At 39.5% G+C, this 20,387-nt stretch overlaps 1 protein-coding gene across 3 annotated transcripts in view; it reads right to left on the reverse strand.

The window, feature by feature from the left end:
• Positions 1-20,387, reverse strand: part of Pcsk5 (proprotein convertase subtilisin/kexin type 5) — a 431,011-nt gene that overhangs the window by 98,390 nt on the left and 312,234 nt on the right. For all 3 annotated transcript variants that reach the window (XM_087575048.1, XM_087575031.1, XM_087575011.1), the window contains 3 exons: positions 11,203-11,339; positions 7,533-7,739; positions 6,256-6,324 (listed from right to left, as the gene is read on the reverse strand). In XM_087575048.1, the coding sequence (XP_087431174.1) occupies positions 6,256-6,324; positions 7,533-7,739; positions 11,203-11,339 (413 nt within the window). The remainder of the gene's footprint in view (positions 1-6,255; positions 6,325-7,532; positions 7,740-11,202; positions 11,340-20,387) is intronic.

The following is a 20,387-nucleotide window of genomic DNA, read 5'->3' on the forward strand; positions in this document are numbered from 1 at the left end:
AGAGTCATTTGTCTCATGTGATGTAAAAGGTTATACCTTTCTGCATGGTGTCTTCACTTTAGCTAGACCTGCTTTTGCTTCTCCCAGGACTCTTTATTAGAGTGCTTGCACTGCTGTTGGTACTACAGCCCCTCCACTTGTCATCTACCCTTGAGCACTGTGAAGTCAGCCGTCCAACTCACCTTAAAATACCTCCTCAGGACATGCACCCTTGAACTAAGAATGTATCTCTGCTGGCAGAGCATTTGCCCTGTGTGCAGGAATCCCTGAGTTTGATCTCATCACCACTGAGCATAGTGGCGCTCGCTCTAGCACTGGGGAGGTGGATAGAGGAGAATCAGAAGTTAGAGATCATCCTCAGCTACATAGTGAGTTGAGGCTGGCATGGGCCATGGTACCCTATTTCAAATAGGAAAAGCCTAAGCAAGCCCATCATTCTGCCAGTTTATATATTGTTCATTTAAGTACTGAGGGTGGAATATGGAGCTTCACATAAACTAGGCAAGCTTTCTACTCCCGAGCCACATCTAGTAACCTGTCTTTCCTTCTGTCTGTCTGTCTGTCCATCACCCTCCAACCTTCAGTTAGTCTACTTCAGCTAATGAATAACTTCAAGTGCTTTCATTGAATTTAAGATTTGGATTGTCAATGGCTTCTCCTAGACTTTCTATGTTTTTTTAATTTTTAATTTCCTGCAAGATTTGTGTGTTTTGGGGTGGAAAATCCATGGCAAACCATCTTGCCACTTGTCATCAAATGGAGCCCCATGCTGAGGCAGCTCACCCTCTTCTGTGTGGACAACCAAGACAAGCTCACAGTCTCCTTACCAGTCTGGCTCTCTGGAAAACTCTTTTACTTCAAGGCAGGAGGCTCCCCGTCTAAATATTTCTTATGCACAAGTTTGTCTACTTGTTTGAAATTTAAATTATGGGAATTTATTTTTTTTTAGTAGTTGGTTAAAATGTTTAAAAGTTTATGTGTTTCTGCAGACTACATTCCTTTCAAAGAACAACAAAAAAAAAAAGGATTTCTATTATGCCCTTTGGAACCAAAATACAAACACTGTATTTTTATTAATGAGATAAGAGAGTAAAGATTTTATACAACTGGATTTAAATCCATTATTAAGTCAATGGATAAATAGGTATAGACCTCAAATCTTAGGTTACACCTATTACTACATTCATTAAATTAAAATGTGAAGGATATATCAAAACATCAAATTAGAATCTCAAACAAGCAGGTTTGCCTTTATGAAAATGCCATCTGAAGATACTTGTTATAAAGACAAAACATGTGACTCAACTATTCTTAGGATAAGATAGGAATGTTATTTGTTTACAGCAACATAAAAAAAAATAGAACCCTCACTCCATAACAATAAAAACACTGGGCTCCATCCTAGACTATCAAATTCAGTGTTTTCCTCCAGACAAAGCAAATACTTTTGGTTATGGGTTAGATTTTTCTCCTTTATGAAAATATTTCTTGAGCTGACAAGGCCTAGCTCCTCCCTGGAGCTGGCTGAGAGTCTTGTCAACCTGCAACTGGGTTTTCTTTTATTAGTCATAAAACACAGACATTAATCTATAGTGATCTAAATATCGGAAAAGGAATACAAAAGTCTCAAAACATCCCCTGCATCCACAACAACTGTTTATGACATAGCACAGATAAAAATGTCTCAGATGTCTGCGTTCACTTGTCCTTAATTCCTCCAGAGATCGTCTAGACCCCTTCGAAAAAAGAATCTGCATTGCTAAAATGGAATAAAGTGAAGTGCTCTCCAAAGAATGACGTTTTGTTTCACAAGAATAATTTTGGGCAGATCCTGCTAAGTTATTCATATCTTTTAAAGTTCCCATTCTTACATTCTTAAAACTATAAAATGCAACCAACCATGTTTTTTATAATTTTTTTCAGTTCTAATATTCTATACAAATTATTTTTATTGTATGATTTCTTCCCTCTTCTTGGATTGTATACAAAATTTTGAGAAAACATTGACTCTGAACCTCTATGTCTCATAAGCCAATATTCTGTTTGAAATTGAGAAACTCTCAAATTCAACCCAGTAAATATTTATGCATATTTAAAAAATTTGTTTTGTTTTTGTTGTTGATGTTTTACTTAAAATGAAGTTATGCCTTAATAAACCCATTCCAAATGGAACATAATCTTAAGAGGAAAATTCATTTAATACTCTTGGCCTACCAAACATCATGGCATAGCCTAGAATCTAGGACTTACATGCTGTCTCATATATTCTCAGAACCATTAGGCTACACTTGAGCAAGCACCTCTAACACAAGAATATTTTTTAAGAGAACATTGATTATCTCATATAATATATTGAAGAATTGCTGGCCCCACAGCACACTGAATGGTACTGGTTGTTGACTGGAGCGTGTAATCTACTGGCAGATGAGGTTTGATGCTGCCCAGAGACATGAGGAAATTCTGTATGCATATTACCAATGCAGAAAAAGTTCCCAATTTAAAGCTCTATGATCATTGTCATACCACGGTAGAAGGTAGAGTCAAGAGTCAGATAGCCAAGCCATCATAAATGAGGAACATTTGCATATCAACCACATATGCTTTATGATCCTGGGCTGCTTCTTTTCTTGTGGGAGCAGACGATGTAAGTCAGAGAGCTTATTTTTAAGCAAGCACTATAGTGTCAGTCAGAAAGATATGCACATACCAAATGTTAGACCAATGTTATAGCAGCCTACACATGAAAAGGAGGAGGGGGGATGGGTTCATTTGACTGGAGAGATCACAAGGGCTCAGAAATGAGGTCATGGTCAAGATCATCCAAGTCAATTCAGGAACACACAAGATCTAACATAGAGTAATTTTGTAAATGAAGAGAAATGCTAGAATTTAGGATGTGAAATCTGAGCATTTTGAATGTTCTCGTCACCTTGGCCAGTGATCCTGCTGTACTTTGAATCTCCCTTCCAGGCACGACCTTATTACAGGGTTCCTGCCATGTCACCTTTGAATTTCCAGTGCCGTGGTGAGCGCCTAGCATGCAGCAGATAGCTAAAGTCGCCTAAGTGAAGGAATGAGTCAGACATCCAAATAGCATTTTATAAAGTGAATTAGACTGATCTATCAGTTCAGTAGACTCTCTGGACTTTGAGTACCCGATTGGCCTGTTCTGCTGCGGAATTCATTGCCCACTTGTTACACCTTGCTGTTGAACTTAAATCTGGTTCTACCTACCAGTCCCATGTTCCTAGAAATAAGACACATATTCCAAATATATTTACAAATATCTTGGCCATCTAGCTAGGCTCTTCTCTGACTAAGATCATAATTTAGGATAACCCATTTATTTTAACCTGCATTCAGCAATATGGCTGCTTACCTGTGCTCCAGTACCATCATCTGTCTCCTCACATCTTCCCAGGTTGATCTCCCAGCACTGGGCTCTATCCCAGAATTCTTTCTCCTCCCATATGTCCCATCTTCTATTTCCTGACTAAGGTATAGGTTTCTTAATTGACAGGTGATGTATCTATCCATACATAAGATATTTTTTCTATACCTTGGTCTCCTTTTTAGCTGTTTCTGCAGGAAAAGGTGGGCACCAAATCTCCCAGGGGCATTGTTGCCTTGAGATTGTTTTTATCTGTTGTGTAGTGTCTTAGAGGCAAGATACAGGATATTTATACTGTGGGAGGTGAAACATTTCGTCCTGTGGGGAAGTCATTAAGCTCAGAAAATAAATATCTCAAAATAGGTTCAGAAAGTCCCTGAAACTCTTTAGATTCACGTCTAGGCCCATGTCAAGCATATGGGTATATATGTATATGTATATATTGATATATATACATATACATGCACACACATGTATATATATGTATATATACATACACACATATATGTCATTGAAACTGACTAGATTCACTAGCTTCCCCTCTCTCTCTATGTGTGTGTGTTTGTATACATATATATATATATATGTATATGCAATAAAGACTGATGACAAATACTCTCAGACAAACCTAGCTGCCTAGAAGAGACTCAGAAGAGCTGAGAGGCTTGGAGAGGAGACTCTTCAACCTGTTGAGCTGCCTGCAGGTTGTTCTGGGGTGGACTGATGATGCTGCTGTCTTTGAATCATTTCTGCTCTTGTAAGTAATCCCTGGCCTATACCTCCATAAGTAACCCCAATAAACTCATTGGTTCACTAAGCTACCTGGGTGGTATGTGTATTTGGCCTGTTGTCAATTCCTTATATGGTCTAAATAGGTGTTTATTCACTCTCCAAAGAATAATATCATGCAATACCATATCTCTTTTAAGATGATATCTGAATCTGAGAGAATTCTCAAAGGCACATTATTTTCAGGGTGTTTTTGAAGATGTGGAAGAATAACCTATTTTTAAATTGTCTATGTTTAACATAGTGGATTTCTATTGTCATCACTGAACATAGCTAAAAGTGTTTAAGGTCTGCCCCACCCCACAGCACACACAAGCATTCACACTCCTGTGATTCATAGAGATGCAGGCACACAATGGTGAAGATGCAAAAAAAATCTACTTGGGGTAGGGTGCCTGAGTGGGAAATAGATCTTGAAATGGACAAAAAGTTTTATCAAGACTATCACAACATTTATCATTGCTGCCAGAAAGATTATTGATAACATCCTAAGAAAGACTTTAATTTTATATAGCTCCAAAAACAGAATATAACAAAATACATAATTAAAATATCCATAACAAAAGTATAAAAATATGTTGTCAACATTTTAGTTTTAGGTGTTTTATTACTTGTGTTTAAATTAACTTTTGTTTCCCAGATATTTATAATTTTACCCTTAAATCTCACCTGTCACCTCTGTCTAAAGTTTTACTCTATTATTTCATTGTATTTTGTCTCCTCAATTCATAGTAGATGATAATGAAAGAATGGTATTCAAGTTTCTTAAGTCTCAGGTAAACTACAGCTCATGCAGAGTATTTAAGAATTAAGGAAATCACAGAAAAAGTTGAGTAAGAACTGTAAGAGCTAGAGGGGTTTAGGACACTGTGGTCTAGAGAATCAGCTCAGTAGGGCTCATAGGGGCCCTTTTGGGACTTCTAACAATGAGAGGTGGGTGCTTCTGACTCTTTTGCCTGCTTTTCAGACCCCTTTCTCTTACTGTGTTGCCTTGCCCAGCCTTGACATGAGGGTTTGTGCCCGGTCTGATTGACTCTTCTTATGTCATGTTGGGTTGATATCCCTGGGAAACCTGCTCTTTTCTGAAGGGAAATGAAGGAGTGGATCTGGGGGAGAGAGGTAGTGTGAGGGGAGGATGGGAGGAATGGAGAGAAAGGAAACTGTGATCAGGATGTATTGTATGAGAGGGTCATTAATTAATTAGTTAGTTAGTTAATTAATAAGGTCTGGTAGGTAAGGCCAATGAAAGCTCTTCTTTTTTGTAGCATAATCTGGCACTTTGCAAGTGTTCTGCAGAATAACTGTAGTGGCCCCACTAAACAGCTATGTCTTAGAGGGATCAAAGGCCTCCACAGAACCCCCATCCCCAAGAGAAATTACTCCTTGACCCTTTGTGCCAGCTGGGATTTTCCTCCACAGATGCTGTATTCTTTCTTCTTTATGTTGCCTAGGCTTACATAGAAGTGCAGTCTCGGAATTTTATGGTCTCCCCATTTTACAGTTCTCATCCATCCATCTCCGTGTTGTCATGGGCTATAAACCAACACCACCTATTCCTTTACCAGTGGTGTGAAAGGAAGGAATTGGGAACTAGAGAGGATGTATGCTTTTCTTTGTGTAACGGGAATCTTGACTTCACCATCACCATATGGCAAAATACTGTCTTAGGATTCACTTTTAACAAAAGGAGATATCTCTATCTTTCTACTTGCTTGCTTTTGTGTTCCACACATCAAGTGAGTTAGAGCCCACAGGCATTTCTTTGTTTGCTTTTATTTGACACCTAATGAAGAAGTTCAAGAGTGTCCAGCACCTTCAGACATTATTGCTGAAAAGTACCCCCATTGACTACACTAACAACCGCAGGGGAAGACGCCACCATCTTTTCTTAAGTTTGACACTATTGCCTCGCTAGCATTTTTTCACTGTGATGTTGTCTGTACTTGGGGTAGTGAGGGAGACATTGGTAATTACATCAATGACAAGACTCCTTGCTGAAACAATGGCAACATTAGGATGTACAACAAGGGAAACAGCTATTTAAATTTTGGAGATAACGAAGGAACATAACATACCCACAGTGCATCCCACACATCCTTCCTCACAAGGCATGCATTCTCCATACTCAGAATCCTGGAATTCACCTGTCCAGTAAGAAGAATGGAAAACACAACTCAGACCCAGGGTGAAGGCATGTTCATTGCTATGAAGTCATGCTGCTGTGGAATTTATGTTTAAGTGACTCACAGAACAGTCATTAAACTCAAAACCATCTTGAAGGATGTCATAAACCTTAAAATCCTATATTGATTTAACAGACTATAGCCGAGTAGAGATATAAGAGGTTTGGACTCTATTCTCTAACTAGTCTTTTGTTGCTTGTTTTCTTGTTTGCTTGCTTGCTTTATTTTGCTCTGTGAGACAGGATATTGCTATGTAGCTCTGGCTGACCTGGAACTCACTGTGTAGCATACAGGGGCATTGAGCTCAGTGCTTTCTTTTCCTAAATACTGAGATTGCAGCCATGAGCTACCATGAACCATGATCGGCCATCTAACTAATTTTAAAGAAAAGCCAGTAGATTAGACTTATTAAATAAATCAGTTCTGTGTCTGGGAAAATGGAATTAGATATGTAAGTGAACAAACTCATTATCTGACCTACTAAACACATTTAAATATATATGTATATATATATATGTATGTGTGTGTGTATGTGTATGTGTATGTGTGTGTATAAATATACATTACTGTCTCTATAAATGGGAAGGAGAGATAGAAGGAGTGTTTAATTTAAAATAACTTGCAACTGTTTTTAAGCCATGGGCCAGCCACGATCCTTACGTAGAGGAGTGCTTACACATAAGAGAGCAAACATAGTCAATGATGCCTAAATTATCATCTTTCAATATAACAAAGGAATTGAACAGTGACAACCACATACAATTCACAGAACATTCAAACCTTTTAAGCATGTTTAGGTCAACTGATTGCCCTTACTTCTCATGGCAATTTTCTTGACATTATGCCATCCCCTTTATGAATAAAGCCCCCAAGGCAGGGAGAAATTAGATTAATTTTGCCAGGGTCTCATACCTAGCAATGAAGAATGAGAAAACTGTTGACAAAGACTTTGAGATTTGGACCTCAGTTTTTCTCTGTTCTTTGGAGAAGTTCAAGGGAAGTGTAGAGTAGGGGAAGAGCTCCACTTGCCTACTGAGTTATTCAGAGTCGTTCTTAGTGTAAGGATAATACCATGATAATTGAAGTAAGGTAGTCAAAGCCTCCTTGAGGCCCAGAGATATACTCTCTCATCCCACTTGGTGCCCAGCAGGGCCCCAGAGAAGCCTCACCTTGTCGGCACTCCAGCTTCTGACAGGTGTGGTTGGTGGGCACGATGACGTAGCCACTCATGCATCTACTGCAGACATGTGGGTTGTAGCAAAGCTCACAGTTGTCTGGGCAGGGCAGGCAGGCATGTCCCTTGGCAGGATAATGGCCCATAGGGCAATTCTCTAGACACTCCCCCTTGTACAGGAAGTACTCCTGGCCATGCTTGTCTGATCAGTTAGAGAGCATGAGAAAGAGGAAATGCAAAAACAGTCATGGAACCCATATAAAGTAAGATGTTTTATTAAAAAGAGAAACAACTGAGTGCTTTTGTTCCTAGGGGACCAAGAGCATCAGAATGGATTTAATAAAAAGTGCAACATCTATATCCTTATTGCTGAAAAGTTTCCTTGCAGGAAATCATTTTACACTATTTTATATATTTGAGTGAACAACTTCTATTTGAGATGTCACTGTAAAGCCACAAACCATACTCTGTGGGTAGCTATGATTCAAAATGTGTTTAACTTTCCCAAGGGCTCCTTTTGGTAAAGGTAGAACCATTCAGACTTGGGGATTACAGAGCTGCCAGAAGAAAAAGCATGTACTTTGGGGCAGATACACTTGACAAACGTGTAATCTCGCAATGATTGGGAATCATTATTAAAATCACATGCTTGTGCTGACTAATGTCTGGGATTTTTGCAAAGCTACTAATTGTTCTAAGAACAGCCTTATTGACACCCTAAATCAAGCACACCTCCGCAACTCCCCCACATCATCCCTAAGGGTTTTTTATTTCTGTCAACACTAGGCTCTATGAGAAAAGAACCAGTAATTTCCCAGCATGACAGAACATGGGGATTTATTCCCGGAGAGAATAGAAAAATCTAATCAGTTCGAAAAAGATCAGGACCAGTTACAGAGGATTATAAACACACATACATATTTTATAAAAAACAACACCAAGATTAATACTACTTGTCTACCTAGGAGCCTCTTATTCCCGGCTTTGGGGAGTTACAATGCTCAGTGTGCTCTGGTTAAGTATCTACACTTTCTGCTGAGAATCAGATTTCCCATATGGCCCGGCCTCTGAAGAACAGCTGATCAGTGTTGCTTAGAATAACTTGAGTCTAGTGTTCACTCAGCATGTGAGCCACCACATGGCTATCCAAGACATTGACCTTCAGGCTTCAGGGACACTGAGTGTATGGAAAAAGACCGTGTTACTGCTTTGTTGGAAGGACAAAAATGGAAAGTCAGTTTAATGTTGGATGCGGTGAGCTTGCTGATGTGCCGTTGTGGAGTTTCTTGAAGTGAAGCATTCAGCTTCAGCATAGTAACCGGAAGGAACAGGTTGGCCTCCTGTGTTAGTCTGAGCTTCTATTGTGTAGAAAACAGGTTAAATAAGGGCTTGGTAAACAATTACCCTCTCCAGGAAACCCCTGCTCCTTATATGTAGAAATGATCTGTGGCAGCATTTTGACTGCTCATTTGGTTTTTATCTGGTTGTTTCTCCTTGTTCAGTATGTGGGGACAAACATTATTCTGTAAATGCCTTGACAGCATGTCGGTTTTTTTATTGCAGTGACAGAAGTAGTGGGCACTTAAGGGGACAGAGGACTTGCTTGGCTCTCACTTTCAAAGGTGTCAGTGCATCAGGGTAGGGAGGGTGTGGTGGGATAGAAAGAGAAGCTCCCTTCCTGGAAGGCACACTGTATAGAAAAATTCCAGTATGATGGCTTTCTCTCTGCCACTCCCTCTGGACCCCAGTTTATGGGAGGGTAGATTAAGGGTCCTAGTTGCCTTTAAGTCAATCCTCCCTAGAAATGCTTTGACAGAAACATCCAGAGATTTCCTTTACTAATCTACTAGACATTTTGCAACCAGGTTAAGTCTGAATTGGGTTAGCTGTAACATGCTCCAGTTTATTGTATGCGCCCTTGCATCTACTAGTAACTTGTACAAAGGAGGGATGCATTTAATATTTAAGATGATAGATTAGATGGAGTTCTTCAAGTAGAACAAATGGAAAAACTGTTCAAGTCCTTCTCACACGGCTTGGTATAAGTAGTAGCAAGATGCTTACATTATCTGACATCTGCTTAGGATCTAAACTTTCTTCTAATTTTGTGACGTGTGTTGAGATGTACAGCGTTTTACAGGAACGTGGGTCCAAATGTCCATTTGATCATTCTATTATTTTTAAACAAATAAAAAGAGGCTTAAAGAAGTGATGTGACTATTTAAGTATCCTCTAGTTAGTAAGAAAACGGGGTGGGGGGGCTCGGCATGTGGCTCAGTTGTGGCTTAGTTGCTTAGCATAAGTAAGGCCTTAGGTTTGAACCCCAGTACTGCATAAAACCAGGCATGGTGGTACATGCCTATGATCCCAGTGTTTGGGAGGTAGGGGTAGGAAGATCAAAAGTTTAAGGTTATCCTCAGCTACATAGTGAATTTGAGGCCAGTTTAGGATACAGGAGATCTTGTCAAAATAAATAGTTAATAAATGTATCAAGGAGGATGGGACAGTTGTGCATTTCCTTAGAGCTAGTCTTGAGGGCCTTCCTCCTGAACAAGGCACTCTCTCCCTTACCTGCTGTATGTTCAGTCTCTGTGATAGATGCTGTCTCGTGTTCAGACCACATCAGGGACCCGCAGGGTTGAAACCATTCCCTGCTCTTCTGGTGTTGGTCATAGTCTTTATGGACAAGATAGATATTTGGAGTGTGGGCAAAGTATATAAAGGGGGAATAAGCAGAGGCCCAGTTTCTGTATTCCTGCCAATCCAATATATTGTCCTTTTTTATTTTTCTTGGTTTTACTGTAGGCAATAATAAGGACAAATAAGCCTCTCACTAGACAAATGGTATAAATAAGATGATTGAGAACTGTCTTCTTGGTCAGTGGGACAACTGGGCGCAGTAGAGATTGCAGAGTAGACTGTTTGAGACTTCAGCCTGAAAAATCTGTGGGGAAGATGCGTCCAGTGCAGCAACTCCATCCAGCTTTTCATCAGTGACCAGTAGTCCACATTTTTTTCTTTAAAAGTACACAAAATTTAAATTTCCTCACATACCAACTCTACTATAGAGGCAAAATAATGTGACTGTATTTCATATGAAGTCAAAATAGGACAGGTCTATGAAACGGGACTGGAGCAGTGACAAGGGTTAAATTGCAGAGGAACTTGAAGGGTGTGGCCTACACCTCCCCCCCCAATGGTGGATACCCTGAGAGTAACTCAGACTGGACCCAAAAGGTCACATCTGTCTTGAGTGAATTGATTACCTTGCCATCAAAATGCCATAGCTGAGCTCTAAGCCCTCACATAACCTTTAATGCATTATTAGTTTAAGGGACCATATGTGTCTTGCTTAACTCCCTAGCTTTTCAGGTCTACCACAACAAAGCTTGGCTTTACTGTGCATGTCATGCCTGACAACACACTTAATGCTCTTTCCTTTGGCTTCCCTGAGAAGACCTCTTTTCTCTTCGCTCATCTCCTTAGGGGCAGTGAGTCAATGTGTGTGATGATGTGAACAGGGTTTTTGTGTCCTGGCAGCAAAAGAGCCTTCAGGTTGTACTGGTGCCATAGTGAACAGCTGTCTGCTCTAAACCTCAGCCCTTTTGCAGGTTTCTGAGAGAACAGAGTGGGATGAGGAAGGAGGCAGCAGCAACTGTCCTCACCTGCTTTACAGGACGTGCAGTTGGACGGCCCACTTCCTTGGCACCCCTGGCAAGTGTGGTGGCATGGATGGCATTGCTTCTTGAGTTCGAACTTCCAAGAGGGACAGTTCATAACACAGCGACCATCATCGAAGACCCTGGAGGAAAAGCAGGCTGTTAGAATTCATCGGGATGACTTCTGAAGGGCCAAGCGTCAGAAAATGTGGTGCGCATGTTTCACTGTACAGATTTGCTCCCATTGTTCCAGAAACAGGAGTGATGCCTGGGGCAGATCAGCTCAGAGCCTGGGAGATATTAGTCACGTTCCCATCCTTGGCCTATGGATCCAAAAGCAGGCTAACCAGAAACTGGCTTGGGATATGATCCCAAAATCTGCTCCCAACTGGTGCCCACCCAGATTAAGGTCATACTGAAGGTTCCACCAAGTTCAGTCAATATTAGATGTAGTCTCTGACTTTCAAGATACTAAATGGGCTGCTGAGTCCTGAGGCCTTGGAGAAAACTTTCTTTAGTTATCAACATGCCCACATTTGACAAGGGGTGTGCCATATCTAAGTGCACTGGAAGCATATAATGAAGCAGTATTTTGAAGGTTAGATGCTATTCAGAAAATTGCCTTGTGCGGATTACAAGCATATGAACTCAGATTTTATTTGCTCACACATGGAGTCTCACGACCTCTGTTTCTTTGTCGTGCTCACAAAAAACCCTTGAAGGCCTGGAACAACAGTTAGAAAATGGTCTCCTAAAACCTTTGGCTTTATATGTGTGCAATTTATATCATGGTGTCACTGCTAATATTTTTGTGTTTGGGCTTCATCATTCTCTGCAGAGTAATCATAAGAGCAGATGGGATTAAGTCAACCGAATCCAAGCACTCTACTTAGAAAACCACAAAATGTTGAGGAAATAATGTAGGAATCAGATAGGTAATGTGAACAGATGAAGAGGGCCAGGGTCCCACCTCCAGATGCTCTAATTCAGTTGAGCTCAGGAAAAGGATTGGAAAATTGCATTTCTGACATTTTTTCCAGTGGTGCTAACATTACTGATCCAGAGAGCACACATTTTGAAAACTTTTAATTATTTACTCATTAGTTAAAATTTTTCATGAACACGCAAGCAGTGATTGTTCATGTTACTGAAGCATGGTGTGGCATTTCAGCACAGGGCTTAGCCTCTGTTGACGATGTCTGGGCGTTTACCATTCCTACCCCTTTGTCATTTCTTTATGATTGATGTCCTCAACATTCTCTAGATTGAATCTTCATAAAATCTACAATTGGAGATTGGTGGTCCCACTGTGCTGTGGGATGCCAGAACTTCTCCCTTATCTCTGTTGCCTAGTTTTTCTTGGTCTTCCTTCCCTCCCCACCCTTCCTTACCTTCAGTCTACCTTCAGTTTGACTAGCTTTACTCTCCTCATATGAGTGCAAGATTATGCAGTGTTTGTCTTACTGAGTATGAGTTATGTCACTTAACACAACATCCTTTGGTCCTTCCATTTTACTGCTAATGACAAGATTTCATTCCTCTTTATGGCTAAATATGAATAATATTCAATTGTGTATATATACCCCATATTTTAAATCAATTTATCTGTCATTTGGGTAGCCAGATTGACTATGTATCAGTCATTGTGAATGGGTCAGTAATTAACTCAGTATTTCTAATGTTTCTTTGGTATGCTAATGCCATTTCCTGTGGATCCTATAGAGAGCACACTTGGAGAGCCACTGCTCTGTGAACATCTGGGTTGCTATGGAGTTTGTGAATTGAGTCTGTATAATGCAGATGATGTCAAACTGATGTCTTGTAGAATTTCCTTAGAAGAATATTTAGTCTTGTTGGTTATCAGGTTAACTGAGTAGAGACCAAATCCCTGAGGATTTACTACCAGTTCTAGGAGCTGAGGGAATCATCAAAGAGAAGGAAAATTCCTTTGTTTGTACCACCTCTCACCAAATGGGTCATTATTCCTGGTGTGGGTCTGGCTTGTCTAAACCCCGCTACTTACACATCTAGACCCAACCATTTGCTGGGGAGCTGGTTACAACAAACCCAGGATTGGAGGAGATTGGGGTGGGGGTGGTAAAGCACCCTTTCTCATCGCTTTGTCATTTGCATCAGATTGGAAATAGAATGGGACTCATGTCTACAATTGAACATAAAAGGCCAGCTCACTGTTGGCTCCTTGATCCCTTAGGTTCTGCTCACCAGACTCAGAATCACTGGATGTAATAATCTTCTTGGTCTCCTGCAGACTGTGTCATAACTTTAAGGCAACACTCACACACATGGCTGTCCATGTCAAAGAAAGAAAGACATGAATCCTAACACAAGAGCTGAGCGAGACAGGGCTGTCCTGTGTACGGATTGTTAGCTTGGTCTGAAAAGCCCATCACAAGGGCTTTTCTCATAACTTCTTGGTGTTTTAGTGTTTTAATGGAATGAAACTTTATAAAAAGTCTTTTTGCCCTCTATTTTCATAGAAACAGATCACATAAAATGTTTAAGGCTGTATAAGAGCAAAGGCAACTTCCAGATGCTTTAATTTAGTTTAATTTACTTTATATTCCTTCAAGGCTGGGCTAGGAAGTAGGCTTCAGCACTTAGGACCGTAGCATTTCAGAGCTGTGCGTGGTGCATACAGAGGTAAGGGGCAGTTTCACATTTTAAGCTGTCTTTAATAAAGGAGCCCCAACAATTGGAAATGCAAACAGAAACCATAGAATATGCTAAAACTCTTTATGATTTCTAAACTTCTGGTTTTTACCAGGGGTAGTGAATCAAACCTCTAATCTTAGCACTGGAGAAGTTGAGGCATATGAATTTCTATGAGTTTGAGAAAGACATGGTTTTCTCAGTGAGTTCCAGGCCAATCTAACCTAAAGAGCGGGACTCTGTCTTTATTTTATTGAGTTAGTTTTTTTCTGGTTTTTAGTAAAACAATTTCAGAGGTAAATTCTTACGTTAAAAATTGTAGAAAAATTTAAACAGATATAAAGTATATCTTGCATATATAAGTGAAAAATTGTCCTCCACTCAATGTATGTATCACCCAGCTTCAACAGTTGCTAATACTTGGTCAGTATTATTTTCTTTTCATTAATTTACTTATTCAGCTTTGGACCAAACCTGAAAGTTAATGTTAAGGTTCCCACAGGTGAAGATTATCTTTCTTATCTAGGAACTTTATAAAAGAATGCTGTGGTTTTAAAAAACAAACCCTCAGAGACCAGTTCTTTAGGTTATCTGTAATCCCTGTCCCTAGTTCAAATTCCTCTTCACTGTTTTCCATTTTGTCTTATTCTGGATGTGAGCCTACTAAAAATTCTATCTCAAGGTCATCAACTATCCTCATTCATGAGGTAGAAACCTGATTGGCCTCTCTTCAACTATCCTCATTCATGAGGTAGAAACCCCACTGACCTCTAGTGAGTTTTAAACTAGAAGAAACATCATCAGGAATTCTAAGGTTGGGACAGGAGAGACTAGGCTATTCCAGCCAAGCTAGCTTCCTCCTTCCATGGCTGGGCAAAGGCTGTGTCAGCTGCTGCTCTATCATCTGGCAAATGTACATCTCTTCATGGGTCCAACTCTTGCCTTCAATGTCAGGGTGTTGAATTTCCCTCACTCTTGGTTGCTTTGAATGTGCTAGCATCCCTTGACTATGACCTCAATGGCAGGGACAGTGTCCTATAGGGCCTTTGGACTGTGTATTTATCTCAGAGTTAATTATAATGCAAGTATTTTTCACCTGCTTTGCATGGACTCCACTTACTATGGCTTAGAAGTGCTCTACGAAATGTATGTGTTGGAAACTTGGTCTCCATGGTGATAATGTTGTGAAGTAGGGTTTAAGATGAAGGGAGGAGGTAGTGATGAGTCTTACCCAATAGCTGGACTGATGATGTGATCATAAGAATAAGCCATAAAAGCAGGTCTGGCCTCCTTTTATTCTCTTACTGTCATTCTCCCTTGCTTTCCACCTCCTGCTGTGGAGTGACCCAGCACCAAGGCCTTTACCAGGGCCCGGTGCCATGTACATAGATCTCCTAGTCCCTAGTAATATTCAGCCACAGCTATATTGTTTATAATTTATCCGATCTCAAGTATTGTGTTATAGCAGCTCTAAATGAGCCAAGACACTGATCCAGGAAACACTTTGGAAAATACTTTGCCATTTTCTCAAGAACAAATAAGTCAACATCACCTTATTTCCAGATAAGTCCTTCCTTTTTATCTTTCTAACTCCCTTCAGGGAAAATACCAGAAACAATAAGAATTCAACTAGTCCGTTACCATGCTCCATTATCCTTTCTTGGATGTGTGTGTATACAGCTAACATCAAAGAAGAAAGATGTGGGGGAGGAAAGGATGCTTAGAGCAAAGACAGGAAATTGTCCGTAGGAACAATATTTTCTTAGGAAGGTACTCCTGTTCAAGATCTATGTGTATGCATTCCCTTATTCAAAAGCTAATAGTATACTTCACAAACAAAACCTCCAAAATGTTCTAGTAGTGTTACCTTTCATTAGCAAATGGGCCTAGATTTCCTGTTGTTTCTCTTTTTGAGACAGGGTCTCCTCATGTATCCAGGACAGACTTCAAACCCTGCCTTCCCTTCCCTGACATGGTTGCCCCAGTGCCTAGATGTCTTTAAAGCAGTCATTTGTGGTGGTAGAATTGTTTTCTGACTTTCCATTTTTATTGTGCTAGGAACAATCATGGCTCTTCCAGGGTATATATACTGGATGATTATAATTGCCTCATTAGACACGTGCTCTGAGATGTTCAAACATACAAGGCAATTTAATAATTCACAGTAATACAAATGGGAGTTAGAGGGAGAATAGCATTTAGTTTTGATAATGTCTTTATCTTAAATTACGCTTTGAAGTGTCTTTAAAGAAAATTTAGTATTTACAAGTTTAATTCTAGAAACACTTAGAAAATAGCCTCATGGATGCTCACAGGAAAAGTTATCAGCAATTCACCCAACCGTGAAACCTGCCAGATCCAATAATAGCCAGCCTGGCAAAACGTGGGTGCTAGTGCAATAGTGGCATGGATGTTATAGGGCAATCACTTGCTTTCTGATTGGATTTAAGGACTGCTACATTAAAGAAAATCATACATGGTACTGTAAGCGCATTTAAGAACTCAAGTCTAGAGAGGTTATAGGGCATTTGGAAACATACTATTTTAACTTTGCTAAATGAGCATGGCATCAAGCTGCCTTCTAAATACTGATCTTCATACCTATAGACTACTTCAGCTCTCACTCACTAGAGGAGCCTTTTTTAGATAACAGTTAATACAGAGACATCTGGTCAAAGTGCAGAGAATAAATGACTTGGCCCTAAATGAGACATCTAAATAATTACCCTCCAATGGCATAGGGAACACAATGGAGAAACAGAAAGAAATTGGGGATGATGGCCATGAATTGGTATCTTCTGGACATGAAGCCAATGCAATCATGAATTGATTACACCTGAAGTTATCTACAGTAGACCTGAAAAATATTGGACCTGTCAACATTTCGACATGGAAGAGGAAAGGGCTCATAAACTCTTCCCCTACCCATGGTACTACTGACAGTTAATGGTGACTAGAGGAAGGGTTATCGTTTTCTTCAGTAGTGTGGTCACTGATAAATTGTCCATGTTAAACTAAATGAACTCCCATTCTAGAAACACTTAGAAATATGATGCAACTTTATTTAAGCATAATGCGTTTCACATGCACATGCAAATGTATACACACACACACACACACATGCACACACACACATGCATGCTCATCCATGTACATACATACACACAAGGAAATAAAAATAAGATGTTCTGTGAAGAAAGAAGGGAAAAGAAAAAGTGAAACGGACTAAAGTTCATTATATACATGTATGAAACTTTCAAACAACACAAAATTATTTTAAAAAGCAATTTCATAATTGCTTAATGGCTGAATAATACTTCATTGTGTAAAAGCACCATATTTCATTATCCATTCATCAGTTGAAATCATGAAATCTTGGTTGATTTCATGGCAGCAATGAACATTGATGAGCTAGTATCACTGTAATATGATATAGAATCCTTTGGGTATATGCCCAAGAGTGTTATAGCTGGATCATGTGATTAATCTATTTCTAGCTTTTTGAGGAACATCCATACTGATTTTCATAGTGACTGTTCAGTCTCACTAACAGTAAATAAATATTTTTTCCTCACATTCTTTGCCAGCATTTTTCATAATTTGTTCTTTTGATTTTAGCCATTTTGACTGAAGCAAATGATATTGTGCTGTGGATGAAACTGGAAACAATCATTTTGTGTGAAGTAATGCAGACTCATAAAGGTAAACGTAATATGTTCTCTCTTATTTGTGGATATTAACTTTGACTTTTCAGATATGTTTATTTCATTTGGAATAATCATAGAGTTCTGGAAATTAGTAAGGGGCTGTGATGGGGAGGTCCAAGGCAGGGGAGATAGAAATAAATGATATATAGGTTCAAAGTGGATGAATGGAGCAGAAGTGGTTAAATTTGAGTAGGAAATGGGAGGACAGGGTAGAAAAGGGCATATGGGGGCGATAAATAATAACAACAGTGACCTTTTGAAAAAGTCATAAGGAAACACATGCACTGCTGTAGAAGATTGCTACTATATAAGTATAGCTATAGCTATAGGAATAGGTAAATTATACACATATAGGAAAAGAGTTGAAATGGAGTTATCTTATGACAGAATTCCAATGCACTTACTAGATACCACAGAGTAACAAATGAAAGACCTGGTGCCAGGAATGAGTTAAGTCTTTTGGAGTTATTGGCCAGTGAAATATCACAGACTTCTAAACAGAACAGGCTATTGTAAATTCTATTGGTTACTCTGAAGAATTGAATATTAAGAGCCTATTGCTGAAGGAAGATACGACATACTTAAGACATAAGACATGGAGAAATTTAGCTGGTACTCAATTGGATGCTTTACCCTTTCTGTTTAATGTTCATAGTGCTGTGAGGTGATATATATATATATATATAATATATATTATATATATATATATATATATTTGACCCTGACAGGACATACTCATTGATTCAACAGTGGCATGAAGATATGGGAGTAACCAATCACTTTCTGATTGGATTTAAGTCCAGAGCAACAACATGAAACTCATTCGTGGACCTATTATCAGGCCAAGAACCTATGGTTAGACAGGTCATAGGAACTAGAAAAGAAGCTAACATTAATATTCTGTTGAAAGGACAGTGCATTAAGCCAATTCCTAATGACATCATCATACTCATAGACTAATTCATCTCCTGACTCTCATCAGAAAATTTTCTGTATACAGTAGATGGTGATTAACACAGATATCCACAACTAGCAAGGTACAGAGAATAAGAGAATGCAGAATGCTCAGCTACATATGGGTCATCTATATCATAGCCACTCCTCCCAAGGCTCAGTAATCATCACAGAGGGGAGGACATAAAGACTCTAAAGAGCCAGAGGTAGTAGATAAACATAAGCAAACAGTGTCCCTCATAAATAGCAGTTAAGATGTAAACTCAAAGTGATTGTAACGACACTCACAAACCACAGTGAAAGCAGAAATATGATAATATCCTTCATATATGGCTGAGAAGATATGAGCTTGGAGTGATGATGACAGCATGCATAAGCCCCAGTACACGCTGAAATTAAGACAAACATCTCATCAAGGACAGGGAGGTCAAGATGAAGTCTCCCCTCTGATCAAGGAGCTATTGGCAACTGGTAGGTGCTAGGAGAGAAAGTCATTTTTCCTTAAGAATGTTTCCTCTAGTAAGCTGTCCAAACTCCAGCAGAAGGCCACCCATCCAAGATATATGTCCAACACAAATTGGACTCTATGGGTAGAAAAATAAGTCAGATTACTCAGCTATCAAGAACAACGAGTTTATGAAATTCGTAGGCAAATGGTTGGAACTGGAAAATATCATCCTGAGTGAGCTAACCCAATCACAGAAAAACATACATGGTATGCACTCATTGATAAGTGGCTATTAGCCCAAATGCTTGAATTACCCTAGATCCCTAGAACAAAGGAAACTCAAGACGGATGATCAAAATGTGAATGCTTCACTCCTTCTTTAAATGAGGAAAAAGAATACCCTTGGCAGGGAAGGGAGAGGCAAAGATTAAAACAGAGACTGAAGGAACACCCATTCAGAGCCTGCCCCACATGTGGCCCATACATATACAGCCACCCAATTAGACAAGATGGATGAAGCAAAGAAGTGCAGACCGACAGGAGCCGGATGTAGATCGCTCCTGAGAGACACAGCCAGAATACAGCAAATATAGAGGCGAATGCCAGCAGCAAACCACTGAACTGAGAATAGGTCCCCTATTGAAGGAATCAGAGAAAGAACTGGAAGAGCTTGAAGGGGCTCGAGACCCCAAAAGTACAACAATGCCAAGCAACCAGAGCTTCCAGGGACTAAGCCACTACCTAAAGACTATACATGGACTGACCCTGGACTCTGACCCCATAGGTAGCAATGAATATCCTAGTAAGAGCACCAGTGGAAGGGGAAGCCCTGGGTCCTGCTAAGACTGAACCCCCAGTGAACTAGTCTATGGGGGGAGGGCGGCAATGGTGGGAGGGTTGGGAGGGGAACACCCATAAGGAAGGGGAGGGGGGAGGGGGATGTTTGCCCGGAAACCGGGAAAGGGAATAACACTCGAAATGTATATAAGAAATACTCAAGTTAATAAAAAAAAAAAAATAAGTCAGAAAGTTGAGGGATGAATCAGGGAGGAGTTGAGGAGAGTGAATAGGATAAAAGTACATTGTATGAAATTCTAAAAGAAATATTTTGTAAAAAGAAACAAATACTTTTAAAAGGGAGATAAATGTATTAATACCTGAAAAGCAGGCTATTGAATCTTTAAATTTATCAGTCAAGAAAGATAAAACAAACAAGTTAAAGGAAAGGTTGCAAATAAAACAAAAAAATGAGAACTAGATTCTGGAAATATTTTTTGTGAATAATATTATCAGGGTAATTGGTGAGAGTAAAATATGGACAATATAGCATAGTAATTAGCGGACCATAGGATATTTTTCTAATTAAAAAAGAAAGCATTCTCATGGTTAGCATTAGGAACCCTTGAGACGTC

The sequence above is a fragment of the Rattus norvegicus genome, chromosome 1, assembly GCF_021556685.1.
Source record: "Rattus norvegicus strain SHRSP/BbbUtx chromosome 1, alternate assembly SHRSP_T2T, whole genome shotgun sequence".
NCBI classification, from domain to species: domain Eukaryota; kingdom Metazoa; phylum Chordata; class Mammalia; order Rodentia; family Muridae; genus Rattus; species Rattus norvegicus.